The sequence below is a fragment of the Juglans regia genome, chromosome 7 (assembly GCF_001411555.2).
Source record: "Juglans regia cultivar Chandler chromosome 7, Walnut 2.0, whole genome shotgun sequence".
NCBI classification, from domain to species: Eukaryota; Viridiplantae; Streptophyta; class Magnoliopsida; order Fagales; family Juglandaceae; genus Juglans; species Juglans regia.
The window spans coordinates 45,478,418-45,497,207 of NC_049907.1; the positions used below are offsets into that span (position 1 = coordinate 45,478,418).

The 18,790-nt window shown below is 40.6% G+C and overlaps 2 protein-coding genes and 1 non-coding gene across 3 annotated transcripts; 1 reads left to right on the plus strand and 2 right to left on the minus strand.

Moving 5' to 3' along the window:
• The first annotated feature begins 634 nt into the window (after positions 1-634).
• LOC108989191 lies at positions 635-9,760 on the plus strand. The gene is made up of 3 exons (XM_018962726.2): positions 635-1,223; positions 9,087-9,158; positions 9,430-9,760. Exons 1-3 carry the CDS (start codon positions 654-656, stop codon positions 9,430-9,432), a joined length of 645 nt encoding a protein of 214 aa, XP_018818271.1. The 5' UTR covers positions 635-653; the 3' UTR covers positions 9,433-9,760.
• A 6,713-nt stretch (positions 9,761-16,473) lies between these two features.
• Positions 16,474-18,230, minus strand: LOC109015215. Its single transcript, XM_018997695.2, has 2 exons — positions 17,983-18,230; positions 16,474-17,381 (listed from the first exon to the last, which is right to left on the minus strand). The coding sequence occupies exons 1-2, from the start codon at positions 18,182-18,184 to the stop codon at positions 16,732-16,734; spliced, it is 852 nt and encodes a 283-aa protein (XP_018853240.1). The 5' UTR covers positions 18,185-18,230; the 3' UTR covers positions 16,474-16,731.
• Positions 18,231-18,376: 146 nt separating this feature from the next.
• On the minus strand, positions 18,377-18,460 carry TRNAL-CAA. Its single transcript has one exon. It is a non-coding gene; the product is annotated as a tRNA-Leu (tRNA).
• Positions 18,461-18,790: the final 330 nt, after the last annotated feature.

An 18,790-nucleotide genomic window follows, 5' to 3' on the forward strand; every position in this document is an offset into this window, starting at 1 on the left:
AGCACCAGCTATACTTTTGGGGGACTTTCTTCCCGATAACGTTTGTTCATCAAATTACTATATACACATAACAGTTGATGAAAACTTAATATATTATATATATATATATATATATATAATGGTTTTTAGCTCCTGACCATTAAACTTAGAGACAAATTATACTTTAAGGGTAAGAAAAAGGGAAAAAAGAAAACATATATTTATAGACAAAAGAGAGATTTCTTCACGGACACTCTAACACATGTACATGTACTTTGATTGTTTGCAACTTTGGTTTGGTGGTCCAAAACATGAATAAAACAACATACTTAGCTTATATAATAATATTCTTCTACTTTCCCCAAAGCATCTTCTCCATTTCCAGTTTTTTCTACGAGGTCCTGTTTTCCCAGTAATTATCATACAAAGTCTTTATTAGTTTATTCCTTCCCCCTTCCTTGTACATCATGTCCAATAATTGCATAAACGACACTTTCAATCAATTAAACGACCACGAAATAGAAAGTCTACCCCACAACAATTTCCTGCGTCCATACAAAATAATTAAATAGTAACCAGCTAGAAGTACGAGAATGCCCCTAATCTATTTTTATTTTTCCCCTTTATACCCCACCAATCAAAATTCAATTCAAAAACCCCTCATCACCCACTCTATGCTTTCTCGAACGGTCACCATGGCCACCTCCAAAGCCGACTACTACCACCCCATACACATACCCTTTCCCCCGCACCAGAACTACGTCGTTCTAACCCCATACTACCACTCCTCCAACCGTAATCGCTTACGTATAATCTGCACCGGTTTGATCATCCTCCTAGCCGCCGTCGTTTACATCTTCTGGCCCACCGACCCTGACGTCAAGATCGTTAGGCTCCGCCTGAACAGGATCCACGTCCACACTTTTCCCCGCGTATCCGTGGACATATCCATGTTCGTGACGGTGAAGGTCCGAAACACCGACGTTTACTCTATGGACTACACGATGATTGACGTGGCAGTCGGGTACAGGGGAAAGAAGCTGGGTCACGTGAGGTCTGACCGGGGACACGTGAGGGCCAGAGGGTCGTCCTACGTGGATGCCCAGCTGGAATTCGACGGAGTGGAGCTCATGTCCGACGCGATGTATCTGCTTAAGGACCTAGCCAAGGGTAGGGTGCCGTTCGATACTCGAACGGAGATTAAAGGCCAGCTCGGCCTGTTCTTCATTCAAGTCCCACTGTCGGTAAGATCTTCATTTGAAATAATATTTTCTGGTTAGAATTTGAACTTTGAAGTCAAGTTTAGTTCAAATGTGAGTAAAATTTAATCAACTACCAAATTCTCTTAAATTAAGCTTTAAGCTAAAAAAAAGTGACAATTCAATGTCTTGATCATGTATATGGAAGAAGACGTGACAATGCGGACACCTTTCATTCAAAATTTCAAACCAAACTTTACAAATATTTTTTTTTGATAAGTAATCGATATTATATAAATAGAGATAGGCAATAACCCAAGTACACAAGTGATATACAAGAGATAAGACCTATCTAGGTCGACATAAGGGAAACTAGAAAGTCATGAAAATTCAGGCCATTAAAATCTAAAGCAATGGCCCATAGACATAAAGTACGGAAAAATAGAGCTCTAAGTTCCTCCAAAGACCGCTCCTTGTTTTCGAATGTCCGATCATTGCGTTCTTGCCAGATACACCACATAATACAGATCGGGATCATTTTCCACACCTCCTTGATTTGTTGAGCTCCTCTTGGAAGTGTCCAACTGGCTAGTAGATCTACCACAGTGGCCGGCATAACAAAAGATAACTCTATCCGACTAAAGACTTCCACCCATAAGGCTCTAGTTGTCTCGCAGTGTAGCAAGAGGTGTTCCACTGACTCACCAGATCTCTTGCACATGCAACACCAGTCTAGTATAACTATCCGGCGTTTCCTCAGATTGTCGGTAGTCAGAATCTTCCCCAACGCTGCTGTCCATGTAAAGAAGATCGCTTTCGGGGGCGCCTTATTTCGCCAAAGCCTCCTCCATGGGAATGAATTATTTACGGCTCGGGAAAGGGACTTATAATAGGAACGAACTGAGAAGATGCCCTTACCCGCAGGAGTCCACCACAACCTATCAGCTTGTTGTCTGTTTGGCTTCACAGAATAAACCAGGCTGAAAAAAGCCTCAAAGATGTCCACTTCCCAGTCTTGTGCCGCTCTACTAAACGTGATGTTCCACTGCACTTGGTCTCCTGATAGTAACGTAAGATCCTCAACTGAAGCTTCCTGGTTGCGTGCCACTCGGAAAACTGCTGGAAATGCATCCTTTAGAGCCTCATTCCCACACCAGGTGTCCCTCCAGAACTTAATACAAGAACCCCTCCCCAACACCAATTTAACATGACTACTAAAATCCCCCCATCCACGCCTAATATGTTTCCAAACTCCAACACCACTGGCCCCATTTACCTCTTCAGTGCACCAACCCCCCCATAGACTTCCATATTTACAATCAATTACCAGTTTCCATAAGGCTTCTGTCTCCGTGTTATACCTCCATAGCCACTTTCCAAGTAGAGCCCGATTGAATGTTCTTAGATTTTTTATACCCAAACCACCTGATGAGATTGGTCTACACACCTTATCCCAACTAACCAGGTGAAATTTGAATTCATCCCCTATCCCACTCCATAAGAAATCACGATACAGTTTATCAATCCGAGCCGCCACCCTTACAGGCAATTGAAACAAGGATAAGAAGTATGTAGGAAGGTTAGAAAGGGTACTCTTGATGAGAGTCAACCGACCACCTTTCGACAAGTACAGTCTTTTCCATCCTGCCAATTTTCTTTCTATCTTCTCAATGACTGAGTCCCATATGGATGAGGCCCTAGCCGCAGCCCCCAATGGCAATCCTAAGTAGGTCATGGGAAGAGAGGCTACCTTGCACCCAAGAATACTGGCTAGCTGGCTTGTGTTGCTCACGTTCCCCACTGGCACTAACTCTGACTTGTCAAAGTTAACTTTCAGGCCTGATGCTGCTTCAAAACATAATAACAAAGCCTTCATAGCCCTCAACTGGTCACGATCTGCCTCACAAAATAGGAGTGTATCATCTGCAAAGAGTAAATGGGATAAGGTAATAATGCCCCTGCTGGGATCGCCAATTGGAAAACCAGCCATAAACCCATGCGTAACCGCCGCCGATATCATCCTACTCAAGGCCTCCATAATGATAACAAAGAGAAGTGGGGACAAAGGATCTCCTTGCCTTAGGCCACGAGAGCTACTGAAAAAGCCTGTAGGACAACCATTTATCAATACTGAGAATCTAGCCGTAGTAATGCACCAACTCATCCAAGAATGCCACCTAGCCCCAAAACCGCACCTCCCCAACAAGTACAAGAGGAAATCCCAATTTACGTGATCATATGCCTTCTCCATATCTAGTTTGCAAATAATCCCTGTGGATCCAGCCTTGAGTCTGCTATCCAACCCCTCGTTCGCTATGAGGACTGAATCCAAGATTTGTCGCCCTTTAACAAAGGCATTTTGTGGCTTCGTGATGATCTTGCCCAACACCACCCCCAATCTATTAGCAAGAACCTTAGAAATAATTTTATACACCCCATTCACCAGGCTAATGGGTCGGAAGTCCTTAACCTCCACCGCTCCAATCTTCTTCGGGATTAGCGCAATAAAAGTAGCATTTAGGCTTTTTTCAAACTTACCAACCGAGGATACTTCCCTAAACACCTTCATTATGTCCACTTTCACCACCTCCCAACAAGTTTGGAAGAAACCCATCGAGAAACCATCTGGACCTGGAGCTTTATCTTTATTCATACGTCTCACTACCTCATACACTTCCTCCTCTTCAAAAGGTCTCTCCAACCAAGAGGCTTCTTGGGGCTCAATAGTGTCAAAGACGAGGCCATCCAACTTTGGTCTCCATTCCTCATGTTCTGTAAGTAGTTGTTCATAGAAATCCACCACATGATCGCTAATCACAGGGGCCTCCTTACACTCCATACCATTAATATTTAGCATTTCGATGGTATTAGTTCTTCTATGAGAGTTAGCAACTCTATGGAAGAACTTTGTGCAACGGTCACCTTCTTTCAGCCACAATGCTCTCGACTTTTGGCGCCAAGAAATCTCCTCTAAGGAGAGTACTCTTTCTATTTCTGAAACCAGCTCTGTTTTACGCATCAATTCTTCAGGTAACAGGGCTCTAGCCTCGAGATTCAGCTCATACTGATGTAACTCCTCCACCATAAGCTTCTTTCGCTCCCCCAAATCTCCAAAAGATTGTGAATTCCAAAGCTTAAGGTCATTTTTCAAAGCTTTTAATTTGCAGGCTAGGATGTATGAGGGATTACCATAGAACTGGTAAGAAGACCACCATTCTCTAACCTTATCCACAAAACCTTCACTTTTCAGCCACATGTTTTCAAACTTGAAGTATCGGCGACCGCTTCGAATGCCCCCACAATCCAACAAGATAGGAAAATGATCCGAGCACAGACGTGGCATTCTCTTTTGGGACACCTCCGGATAGTGAACCTCCCATTCCGGTGAGATTAGAAATCTGTCTAACCGGGACCAAGACTGATTATTCGACCAAGTAAAGGAGCCCCCCAAAAGAGGAATATCTAACAGGTTCAAATCAAAAATACAATCTGAGAACTCTGTCATTGCTGGCCTCATCCTACTCTCACCCGATCTTTCACTGGGAAATCTGATGACATTAAAGTCCCCTCCTATACACCAAGGGAGCTCCCACCAGCTATACAACCCAGCAAGTTCCTCCCATAGTAAGCGTCTTGCGCTGTCTACATTTGGACCGTATACTCCCGCAAAAGCCCACGCAAAATTATCTGCCACACTCTTAAAAGAGCATGCCAATGTATACTCCCCCACAAACTCCTCCACTTTCTCAACAACTCGTTTATCCCACATCACTAGGATACCACCCGATGCCCCATTAGAAGCAAGAAAGACCCAATCCGCATAAGTACAACTCCAAACACTTCGGATTAATCTTCTAGAAACACTTTTTAGTTTGGTTTCTTGTAAACATACAATGTCCGCCCTCCACTCTCGTAACAAGTTTTTTATACGAAATCGCTTATTCAACTCATTTAACCCACGAACGTTCCACGACACAATTTTTGGCTTCATAAGGAAAATGCATGCCCCTTCCCTTTTGATCTTTCCCGGCTCGAGCTTCCTTCGTAATTTAATGACCAAGTTAGGCGTTTGAGCTCCCGCTGTTTTTTTGAGCCTGGTTTCTTTGACTGTTTATGCCCCGCATCAATGGCAATTAGTAAAGCCAAAAACTGATCCTCATAACCCACACAATCCATACCTATCCAGTGATGCATATCTTTCACCTTTTGAAGCATCCAATCCGCAGTATTCGATTCCTTTGGTAGTAAACGGTTTAACGGAATAGGCTCCCCATCACTAGAAGCCCACAGCATATTAGGAATCACCCCCCTATCATCCTCCCCAAATAAGTTTCTGCCCTCCCATTCGACCATAGTATTACTGGTGGGAAACTGAGTCTCGGGGACCATCACTACCTCACAACTCATTCCTTGGGAATGCCCATCATCATCCCCCACATCCACCTGTGCCCCCTCATCGCCAGGAACCATGTAACTCAGTTCATGGCACGGCAAAGCTTCAGAACAGAGCTCGAGATGCTCCTCAAGTTGTATATGGGCTTCCGACTGAGGAGGTGACCCTCCCGACATGTTCCTCGGCGTTTTCAGACTGTCTGGAACTGCAGCAGTGTCGCACGGTGGCAAGGACTCCACTCCCAAACTGCCTGAGGCTGTCAGCCCCCCCATCGCAGGCCTCTCCTCGCCGGAACTAACCTGACAAAGCTGAGCCTCCACAAAAGGCAAAGGAACCACTGGCGGTTCTGTTGAGCACTGGAGAGGAGGCGATTCTGTTAACGTGCGTTGTATTACCATCGGAGCAGATTCTGGCAGTTGAGGCTCCATTGGTGGTGTCGTCGCCTTCGCCGGAGCCATCTGAGGCTTCGTCGGCAGTTCCACTTGAGAACCCCCCATCGGCGGGCCTGAGGCAGACGCATCCCTCGAAGAGCACTGGAGAGGAGGCAAGTCTGTTAACATGCGTTGTAGTACCATCGGAGCAGATTCCGGCAGTTGAGGCTTCATCGGTGGTGTCGTCGCCTTCGCCGGAGCCACCTGGGGCTTCGTCGGCAGATCCACCTGAGAACCCCCCGTCGGTGGGCCTGAGGCAGACGCAACCCGTCTCCGCCAAACAGGCCTCTTTCTCACCTGCGTCCCCCGATAGTGAGGCCCAACGCCTGGGCCTAATTTCCCTTTTCCTGCGGCATGCTGTAGATGCTTGGGCCCATTCGACTGGCCCAATGCTAAAGCCTTTTGCCCTTCTCCCTGGCCTACTCCCATTTCCACTAACACGTCCTCTGGTACGCACCGTTTCAGCATATTTAAGTTAGTCTGTAAATACTCTACGTGCCGCTGCATCTCCAGCACGGCCCGAAGGATACATTCCATATTGAGACCGACATTTCCCCTGCCATCTCCCTCCAAACTCTGAGCCCCTACTGAAACAGCGCCACCTACTGACTGCAGCGGCGCTTCTCCAGCTCCAGACTGCAGCGGCGCTTCTCCACTGATCCTGACGTGTTGACAAGATGGGACCAAAGCCTTTGGTTTTTTGAGAGCTTCCAGGTACGAAGTGTTGGAGGGAGGAACTACCGTCGCCGCTAACGGAGCCGACCCCACGGAGCCACCTTCTCGCCCAGCTTCCCTCAGAACCTCCACCAACTTCCTCCAACCCATTCCATCCCTATCAAGAGGAATGAAGATGCAGTTCCGATGACCTCCTCTACCATATTCCACCAGTGCCATGAAAGCACCCTGAAGGTTTGAGCACCTTTGTGCTATAAAGCCCCTATCCCCTTCCCTATGCCCTGTAAAGAACTCCTTCCTTCCAGCCAATAAACAATTTTCCAGGGCTTTCGTAAACCATTGAGCCGTGGCCAACTCCAAACTCATCTTCTTCACCATCTTCCACCCTCTTTCGGTGAGGAGCACCCTGCACCCATCCCTTAACACCTCAAAAGACTTACGTTCGATATCAACTATTCTCCTAAGACCCATAATCCTTCCCTGCTTAACTAAAACCCGCGGTCACGTTCCCACAATCGGCATTGGAGACGGAACAGCGATTGTGCGAGAGACGTAGTACGGAGAGAAAAAGAGACTCAGCGATTTTGGAGGGTTGAATATATATTATTACTGGTCGATGTGCGGAATAGATGTCATTAGTGACAGAAATCTCACAAACTTTGCTTCACCGTTCAGTCAGTGTCATTATTTCCATATGAGAATCTTGAGTTAAATGCTCTTTCAACGTCTATGAACTTCATTACCTATTATTAATCTATCTATCGATTACAATACTAAATAGATATGAGTTGAGAAAATCTAAGCATCTCTGTTTCAAGAGAGTTGGCATTTCTATTTTTTATTTAATAACATAAAGGGGAAGTGGTGATCGGACTGGATAGGAATCGGAGCTTTATTCTGAATAGATTATTTTGGCTAAAATAGATGTTGGGAGTGTTAAGTTTAGAAAGAGATTTAAGTAAAGTTCACAAAGTAATGTGTTTAATGTGTGATACATTAAATCTGATATATGATATATCTATGGGTGAAAGTTGGTTGGTCCGGACTAGAGAAACCGACCAGACCTAGGGACCAAGACTAAAATAGAGGATCGAGAATTTTCGGTCTAGTCCCGGTCCAGGGATTTCCCACCCCGGGCCGGACCTGACCAACCGAATTAAAAAATATATATTTTATATATATTATTTATAGAATAAGTATATAATTAATTATGTAATTTTCATCTAACCTATCATCATTAAAAATATAAAATATAAAATATGTTATTAACAAATTAATATTCTATCAATTAACTAATTATATAATAATTATATAAGTTAAGAATGTAATTTTCATCTAATTTATTATCATTAACCATATAAAATATTTTTTTTATTGAGTTAGTTACATAATTCACATTAATAATTCACTTAATTTTAACTTAGTATTTTAAATAAATTTTTTTATTAATTTATTTCATAAAAAAAGAAGAAAAAAATAAAAAAATAATTGGGCCTGACCGGACCAATAGCTATGGGTCCGGTCCGGTCCGGTCTGGTCCCTAGGGATGTTCGGTCTAGTCCGGTTCGGAAAAAATGATAAACAGAAAATTTCAGTCCATCACCCCTCGGACCGGACCAGACCGATTTACACCCCTAGATATCACATCAATTTGTGAGTTTGCTTTTTCTTAGACGTCTTCATAAACCAAACATTTTTCTGTGGAGTTTGATGAACCCGAGTTATTTTGTCCATCAAAATAGGGAAATTTCAACTCTATCCTCAACACCTTAAAGAGAAATTTCATACTGGCATGGGTTGAAGATATTATTGGTTTAGGATGGTTTGCGGTTTCTCAAGAAACATTCAGGGCAAATAAATAGTTTATTGACAGATGATCTTGTAGTAGTCTGTAAAAGCATCTTCGCCTCTTTTTTTTTTTTTTGTCCCGATTTTGGAATTTTTATAAGAATGAGAATTGTTATCATCAAGAAAAACCAGAGAATGTTCGAGTGGCAGATGTCTTGGAGATTGACATGGTTTGCTGGTGTGCAGTGCAATTATCAAACCAAATGCTTAATGTGGGATGTTTTGGAAATGCTCTGAATTGCGATTTTCCTTTCTATTTTGTTTTCCTTTCTATTTTGTTTTATTTCATGATTTCTTGTTTGAAGAAGTCGAATTCAATTCTTCGTCCAATTTCCCTCTTCACATATCCACTTCCTTTCTCAATATGATGTTGCCATGTAGCACATCTGGAGTCTGGTCACGAGCCCCAGAGAGATAAAAGACAAAAAATAAGTCCCCATCAAATAGTATTTTAGTCCTCCATGTTTATTGCTTCTAATATTCTTCCACTTTTCTCTTACATTCCCATTTTTTTAAAAGTTACTGATCCTTCATATTGCATTTACAATAAATTTTCTGCAGGCAAAAGTATCATGTGAGGTGTTGGTAAATACAATCAATCAGACAATTGCTCGGCAGAATTGTGTAGCTGAGGTGAGCAGCAAAAAGCCTATTTACTGCTACTTGCAGGACTAAAGTCTCTATTTGAATGACACGTTTCTCCGCATATACACCATGGCTCTCACTCTTATCACTTGTAGAAATTTTCAATCGAGCCAAGTCCTCAAACTGCACCATGCAAATAAAATCAAATTGCTTTAAAAGCTTTTGGCTTGTTGCAATCAGCCGCTCAGTAGTCATAGTTATACAGTTAAGGACTCTGGTTGACTTTCTTATACTAACTTTTATCTTTTTATGCTATCAGTGATGAATTTGATTGTCATGCACGAGGTGCCGCACAGCAAGAAGGTTCAGAGGGTGTCTAAGCTCCCTAAATTTGTTTACGTATTGAAACAGGTTCGAGTATATGAACTTTGAAGCATGGATAGTCCATGCTAATATTCTATACACCACATGCCTGGTTTCTGTAGTCATATGATATAATTCTGTAATGTTGGGTGGGCATTGTGAAATATATATATATATATATATATATATTAATATATGGTGATTGTAGGGGAAGTGGCTCAGGTGTAAAGATAATTATTCTCTGATAATTTATTACAGAGACAATTAAATATTCCCTTTACCTACCAGAACTTCTAAGTAGTTTTGTGCAAGTGCTTTTGGGAATCAAGCCAGGGTTACGACGTTTGTATGGTGAATATATTCTTTGTGGTGGTGTTTACAGAGGGGAGGCTTTTGTTTTTTTGTTTTTTTTTTGCTTTTTTTTTTACCATAGTGGCAAGTGAGTGGTGCAACTTGTGCTGGTTTACTTTGGTTTGGCCTGAAATAGCAAACGTTCAAGAGCTAAAATCAGAAGGTTGAGTATTGGAAACCAAACCAACCGGCAAAAACCTCGTTTTAATACCTCATAGCCCACGCATTCAACTTGGCCCACCAGTAAGCAAGTTTCCAGCTTCATTTCCATTGAATCCAAAAAGAACCCAGAACAAAACAAAGAAACCGAAACGACTGGTTGGAACCTTGTGCCAGTGCGTCCACCTTTACCGCCTCATATAGCTCATGCTCTTTGCGATGAGGTTGCCGCCAGAGCGAACCTCTGCTGCAGATAAGCTTCATCTTTTAGGACCAGTCCCCCCGTGTGCTTATAATTCTACTGAGAAATAGAAAGCCAACAAAAAAGCACTCCCTTTTCTGAAAACAAATCCAAAAACTTTTCTCTTACCTCACCTTTCCTTGGCTTCTTTGCCTTCCTTGCTTTTCTTCACTACTAAGAATGGAACATAGTGATCTCTCCTAATTCTAATCAAATATATATATATATATATGTGTATATATATATATATAAGCCATCAACCGAAAATAAGAAGAAGAATAAACCCTGATGTGTCACCCAGACTTTTACTTGGTTGAAGTCGCCGATGACCGGAGAAATAGAAGAAGAAGAAGGCAATTTGCATGGGCAGAGACGGCCACGGTGGAGGTGGCTAACCAGCAAGCAGAAACCGAGCTAGCTAGAGAGGTCAATAGAGATGGGGCGACAAAGAAGTACTGCATGTGTTCACCCACACGCCACCCGGGTTCATTCAGGTGTAGATATCATCGGTCTGAGTATATATGGCTAGGACGAAGAGGACCCATGTCCAGCTAGATTTTATACGCTTTGTTGCACTAGCATACATAGGAAAAAGGATTTACCTGCTAAAAGCCTAAAACATCCATGTACTTTGTGCTTCCCAAGTAATAAAATTCTTCCATATATGTCCTAGTCTTGTAAACGAGTTTTGGGCTGGTTTATACTGTCACAAATCGAATATATCTGTAACCATCTTGACAGTTTTTAGAACAGGTGGTCGGTTAAAATGGAAGTATATATGTGTCACAATATTTGGATGCAAAAACTGAGTCTTGATTACGATTATTAATTAAAAACATCCAATGATTTAATTGCATAGATAAATGCCTTCATGGTCTAGAGGAGGCTTTTATGGTGAAATTACCATCGGATGCTTTTTCTCTCCTTCAAATGGCAATGAAGATGTATATGCAAGCACATCCCCTTCGTTCTATATTGCTTATTCAAATGAGTTACACCCTTGTCGATTTTCGAAACCCAAGTACCTGAATTCCTTTTCCTTCCAAGTGGGAAATCAAAAATGGAATCTTCAGGCTTGTGTGTGTGTGTGTGTGTGTGTTGTGGGGGGAGGGAGAGTGAAAATGGGCCTAAAAAAAGCGCCAAGACCATCTTCAGGTCCTACCAAAGAAACGAAATTGTTAGTGCTGGTGAAGTGAAAACAGAGAAAATGTAAGTCCAGCCTCTCCATGTGCTAGAAATCAAGAGTCTTTTTCATACAACCTATTCTGTTAACTTTGTTTGAGATCAAAGTAAACATAGGTCTCCGCTAGGACCGAGCTGTGGGGTTCACGGTGTGACGGTAGGAGTGTTGGTGCAACCATATCTTGTTACATCAGGACCCACCTGGTTCATTAAAGTTGTCGGCAGTTCAATTGGTAGGTCTATTTTCACAGCCTAGACAGCTCGAAACAGAGCATCTCTAATGACACAAGTTTCTGCAGACAACAGAAAAATAACATATCAAAACCAAACCACAAATATGATATGAAAATAGTAATCTGTTTAATCAAAATGTACTCAAGAAAAGGATACATGTTTTTGCATACACTTTTGACAGAAGAACCTAATCAAAGGCAGTAGAAAAGGTAGAGGGGATTGGCAGAAAGCCATACTGGACAATAATGACAGTAAATTATTGATGACAAAAACTTAAAAAATCCAACCACGTGAAGTGAATTGGTTACAAAGATTGTATTATGATCATTATACTGCGTCGAGGCCCTCATATCCTCAACTACTTATTTGCAGAGGCACCAGCCTTCCAGAAAATGATCAGAAGAGATTGAAGTTGCACCTAATCCCCTGGCTAATAAGTGACAGCTAATGATTTCTCCCAGCAAAAACACACTTGCATACAGTTCTTGGGGGAGAAGACCTGTCACTTTTTAAGATATATATATATATATATATATATATTTAGAAGAGGGTGGAGCCCCAATTGTATTAAAAACTATCACTTATGATGAAGAAAAATCGTGATAACAGAACCGACACCTGGAGGTTACATATAGACATAAACACCAAACCCAGGCCCAAAAACTATTTTATACAAACCAAAAAAATTCTATCGTGTTCGAATATAAGGTAAATCCCATCTATTAGTACGTACAAGACCACGAAACCGACCCAGACCATAATTATCCCCAAAAAACTACATATATCGGTAAAACCTCAAAATAATGTCAACCAATTAGATGTCTTATTCCTTGCCTATACAATTACAAGTAGATTTCTTTGTTCCTTCTTCTCTCTTCTACATAATTTTGGCACCATTTCTACTAATCGGAATGTACTATGCCTCGTTGGTTGTACATAGATAGATGGTCCAAAAGTCCTTGATTTGGTCCCCCAATTCATTCAATGAATTCCAATGGCCTTACCAACTATTGTTCCTTCCCAGCAAGTAAGTTTTATGAGGGCATGGGGTATCTGCTCAAAGCAACTAACTCATCAACAATTCCCACCAACTACACTTCTTTGTGTTCGATAAAATTGGCTTCAGTTTTAAGCTCGAGTACTGAGAACAAGCGTGCTGCATTTTCGAACTGCATTCAACCAATTATTAACTGCCACGTTAAAAAAATAGCTCTAATGAGTTTCTGAACTAGTTGACTTCACTTGATAGGTAGTCCCGGAATACAGACACCTTCCTCCTATCTGTCAGTTAATTGATATTTATATAAGCAATCCTAATTACCTAATGGTTTTCCATTTTAATGTACTAGATAAGCAAAAAGAAATCTATCGACTGTATAGTGTATAACTATATATCTTATTGAAGAAGTTCTCGTATTAGTCTCCATTGAATTACGCAAGGATGCATTAATTGTGCAGCAAGCCACAGAAACTCGACGTTCATGCACTCACGATATATGAATAATGCAACAAGGTAGTCACGATGCATGTACTTGGAGTTGGATGGCCCTTCTCCACTACTCAATCGGCTTAGAGTTTCCCAGATAGTCTAGAGTTATTTGACCACTAGACTATTTGACCAGTCACCACACAGTAATGATAACAATTATTGGATCAAATAGGCAATGGTGGTGGACAGAAAGTGTGGTGCCCTGCCCAGTGCCCTCTTTTTAAAGAGGGATATTGCCCCACCAGATAGGATAGACTATTGCCGCACCAGAAAAAGGTTTTTATTTATGATCTGCCTCATTTAATGTGAATTAAAGTGAGTTTAATTTTTGGAACTTCATCCTGTAAACATTGCCAAAATCACAGGCTATCTGCTTCATTAAGGCCAAGTTCAATGGCCAGTCAACTGTCACTAAATCGTCCAAAATATGTCTTCCAGTCCAACTACAAAGGCTTGGTGGATGAGTCTGATGGGTGATTCAAAAGCTACCATAAAATGTTGCATAATTTCAGGATTCTCACATTTTCATGACATCCTTTTAGAAAATGTAAAATGACGAGTTTACCACCACCCCAATGGTCCTGCTGTCATGTCATGATTTTATACTTAGGTTAAACGTATTATATGATTTGACTTTATAATCAGGCTCCGCATATATATAGGCCAGAGAAATAGTTTACACTCTTTGCTATCAAAAACCCACTTCCAAGCTCTAAGATCTAAAAAAAAACCTTTCGTGCTGTTCTTTTTCCCATGAACTTCAACAGTTGGTGGAGCTCAAATACTACTAACTTCAGGTCGCGCCTGAAGCATGTGAAAAATGGCTACGAAAGGGTTGTGTCATTGGATATAATGGTGGCCGGATCCAGGATATCAAGGTGGAGAATCCTATGGAGAAGATTGAAGAGAGAAAAGAAGAAGTATTTCGGTTGTACTGCTTCGAATTTAAAGCAGGTCCCTTCCTATGATCCTTATACGTACTCGCAGAATTTTGATCAGGGATTGATGTGGGCTGACCCAGATAACCACTTTCGATCATTCTCAGCTCGGTTTGCTGTTCCATCAAGGATTTTCCAGAAGAGTGAATTGGTTTGCTGATGGGAGCTGAAATGAGAAAGAAAACAGTGTGTTTGAGGGTTGGTTTTTCTTTTTTCTTTTTTAATATCTATATATATTTTTGCTCCTTGAAACATCTTTTTAGTTTTGACATTCTCCTTTGTTTGTTTGTGTTTTTGTGCATGATGTTTGTCTTATCTTCAACTTGTGCCATTGGCAATTTGGCATTCCTCAAGTGTTGATTAAGTTTAGCCGTTAAAACAAGAATGCTTTTCATATTGTCATTTGAAATCGGTCCGCAGAGAGAACTGAAGGGATTATTATGCAGACCTTGCAATGACAGTGATCTTTGCTTTGAGCTAAACTTCTAGAATTATATAAAAAATCTCTTGTAATATCCCGGATTTTAGTGAATAGGCTCCACATTGTTAAGGAGGAAAAATTCTTACCCTTTATAATGAGTTTTAAAGAACCCCAGTTGTAACATTTGACCAGTCTAGTTGAAATATAGACCAAGATGTGTAACCTTTTAATGACTGATCGACCTTGGAAGGGTCTACAAACCCATAAATGATTGAAATCGTGGCAAATAATGGGAGACATGAGAAAAAGGTAGAACTTTCGTTTGTCCAAAACCCTTTAGTATATGTGAATGTGATCCACTTTTTTCGTTTTGTGGTAAATTTTTCTGTGATGTTTGTTTGTTTAGCTTGAATATTCTCTTCTCGTGGTCTATCTCTATCTGAAGTTTACATTATTGAAGACAAAGGGATATAATTAATGGATGTTTTCTTTAGATTTAGACTGTACTATTATCAGAATCTTATAGCATTGCCATGATGCGTGCTTAGAAAGCAAAATTCAATTTTCTTCCTTCCCTTTTCTTTTCTGTTTGATGACTGGGATCCAGGCAAAGTCATAATGCTATTAGGTGAACATTTATATACGATAACGCATTCCAATGATGTTCATGCTAGTTGCTGGATGATCTACACCTGTCTTAATAATCTAGTAAAGTATAAACTACTAACAAGCATGTGCTAGAAAAAGTCTGAAACACAACTCCAAATTCCAAATCTGCACATGATTGAATTCCATTACCTTAATCACGGGAATTTTTTCACGTTTTGTCTTATTCATACATCTTCAGGTTTTTAAAAGAAGTGAAGTTTTAGAGCCAGTCTTTAATTGCATGAGGTTCCAAAAGAAAGTAAGATTCACTTTTCATGAAACCCATTTTGGTAAAACATATTTTGCTCAGAACAGACCCTTATAGCACACTTGAGGTCTCTATAATGCAAGTGTCTTCTTTCACATGCACTCAGCTACCCCATGAAAATTCTTAACAGCTCATCTTAGAGAACTCGGTCCAGAAAAATGAGGTCCACTAGAAAATTGAATGGCTCTGCGGAAGTGCCACATGTACCCCTGAAATCTTTTTGCGGGACAAAGAAGTTTATTCTTGGTAGAGCATTGTTGTAGTATGTGACTCATATTGAGTGGACCACATATATAGAGAAAGCATACTGATGCCGAGAGTGAAGCGGAGCAGAGTGAGGGGAGCGTAGCTCACCTAGCGGAGTGGAGCAGAATTTTCTAATACCTCTTGTACTGTACAGGGGTATTATTGGAATTTTCTAATACCTCTTGTACGGTTAGGGTTAGTCTAAATACATATGATGTAACCCTAATTTCATACTTAGTGAAAATTCAGCCCTCGCTCTTGTGGATGTAGGCACACTGTCGAACCACGTTAAATTCTGTATTTTTCTTGTTTTCTCTTTTCCGTACTATTCATCATAATTGCCGCATGTAGCACAACAAGCATAATAATAGTTTTAAGGTAAGATTTACAATATTGAAAAAAAAAATGAGAACAAGCATCTACAGCAAAAACCCAATACAATTTCTAATTACCTTCGACCATGCTTTTGTTTGTTATACATAAATGGTTCGTAGTTCTAGAGCTTTTCACCCCAATTCATTCAATGAATTCCAACTCCATAGTACCATATATCAACAAATTGATCACCATGTGCTGCGAAGTTTAAAGATGGTAGGGTATCTGTCCCCCAGCTAAACCATGCTTCAGCATATTCCCACCTACTGCACTTATGAATCTCTCCTCCTAATGATGTTTATTTGGTACTCTTTGTTTGTCCTCAGAAAAAGTGGCAAGCTACTTTCATGCACATTGTGCACAAAAGTTGTTCTCCCAATGCCATACATGGCTACAAGAAGACATACTCCATAAACTATGAGAATTGAGAGGGAAAAACAACTGAGAATAGATAAACTGTATGTGTGGATTTGGATACGTCCATTTTTTAGGAAAAACACATGCTCTTTGTTTCGATTTCTCTGGTTTTCAGTCAGAAACTGAAGGGCTGTGAGATGCAACCTTGATACACGATTTTTATTCACACAAGGGATAAATAAAATGAATAAATAGAATGGAAATAAGGTTGTGGGTAGACAGACATTGCTAAAAGTCTTAAGGTCAACTGACGAACTAACTGAAATCCAAATTGAGCCCAAAACCTTATCTACAGCAGAGAGAGGCCACAGATGACAACGACTGCATAAACACTGCAGTCAATGAAAATGGCACGGATAGCCTGATACGCCACCAGGCCTCTTTCCAAAACCTTCTCTGCCTTTTCCCAGTTCTGTCCATCTTCTTGAAGTGCCACTCGTTCTTCCTCTGCCTCATCAAATTCTCTTCTCTTCTCAAGGTACACTCTTGCAAACACAATCGTTACATCAGTCAGCAAGAGTATGTAAAGAGGCCTTGAGGCTACAACACTCTTCGAATTCACTATGTTCCTTCCAAATAATGGGTAGTCAACGTAAGAAAAAACAACCAAGAATGCTATTATGAGAGAACAAGTGACGCGTGTATTCTCAGAAGCTACAATGCAGGAATGTATTCTCTTGGAAGTGAAAAGTCTAGGTTGACGCCTTCGTGGTTTTGGAAGCTGCTGGTCCCTCTCTGTTGAGGTCTTTTGAACTATTGTTTTGACCCCATTATCCAAAGTAGTCTGAATTTCTTGAGCTTCTATACCAGTGCTGCCTTTGTTCAACTGAGGCTCTCCTTGGCTTCCTATGACAAACTTATTTCCACTGGAATCTTCATCCGTACTCTCCTTATTCAGCAATGTATCATCAGAGGTATAATCCTTAACCACAGCATCTGCTGCAAAATCAGTGAAATCAATTATGAGATTAGTTACCGAGAAATGTAGGCTTTTCACTCCTTGAAGTAATTGATAATGGTGCAAGATCAGGTCATTCACCATTACCTTCTCTGGTTGTTTCTTTTTCCATTAACACTAAAATAATGGTAGTAAATTCAATCACGAGAAATGCTTCTTCTGATTTAATTTCTTTTCTTTTTGCTCTGAATCATAACTTTCCTATACACAATTTCGTCCGGAGTACTAATGTGGGAGCTCTATGGCCATAACATGGGTATGCAAGGAATCATGCATTTTGTACGAAGTTTATGAACTATTCATATAGACGAGATCCATTGAGTGAGAAAAACCAATATCAAGGACGCAAACGGAAGAGAATCTACCAGAGAAACCAGAATCATGTACAGATTAAAACGTAATCCAACTGCTAATCATAAAATTGAAAGTGTCCTCATTAACATTCTTCATATCGGTAATATCCCTACATTTCGCAACAAAATGAGACGCATTTCAAAATATCAAGAAATTCAAACAACAAGAAAACAAAAAAAAAAAAGAAGAAGCGGCTTGATAGGTGTTATAATGACGAATTGTTCCTACCCCTAAGATGATGATTAGAACCATCATCCCCATGATGATGGTGTTGATGAGGAGGGTCTGATGATGATGATATTATTGATTGGTATGGTGCTGGTGGCGATGTTGGGAGAGTTTTGATTTGGCCTGTAATGAGAGCCATACGATCCGACCCTCTCTCTAAGATTCTTCTTCTTCTTTCTTCGCTGCCATGGTTGGTCGCCATGTCTCTCTCTGTATCTCTCTGGTGCCTTTGAAAGTGGCAGGCAGGTATTTCTGTTGGAATAGGATATTGTGCTTTCTATTAGACGACGCCGCTTGATAGGAAAAGGGGGTGGCAGTCTTTTGCCTTTGAAGTTGTTCGCTTTCAGACGATGCCGTTTAAGAGATTTAAAAAGTGAAAAAAGAAGAAAATAATTGTCAGAAGTGGGATTTGAACCCACGCTCTCTCACGAGAACCAGAACTTGAGTCTGGCGCCTTAGACCACTCGGCCATCCTGACTTGATGTGAAAGTGTAAGCTTTACTTATTAATATACTAAAAATGGTTCCACACTTCATTCACAACTCATCATTACAACTTTATCAAATTTTTACACAAAATATAATAAACAATTCAGATTTTTTAATTTTTAAAATAATTTTTTCAAATTTCCACACAAAATATAATAAAAAATTTAACTTTTATTTTATTATTTACAACCCATCTCAATTTATCTCTAAATCCAAACCACTCCTTACTGTAAAAACACAAAACTGTCTACAGCAAAAGATGTTCAACGCCCGAAGTCAGAATCGAAACAAATTGAGACATTAATTAATATTGGGGGCTA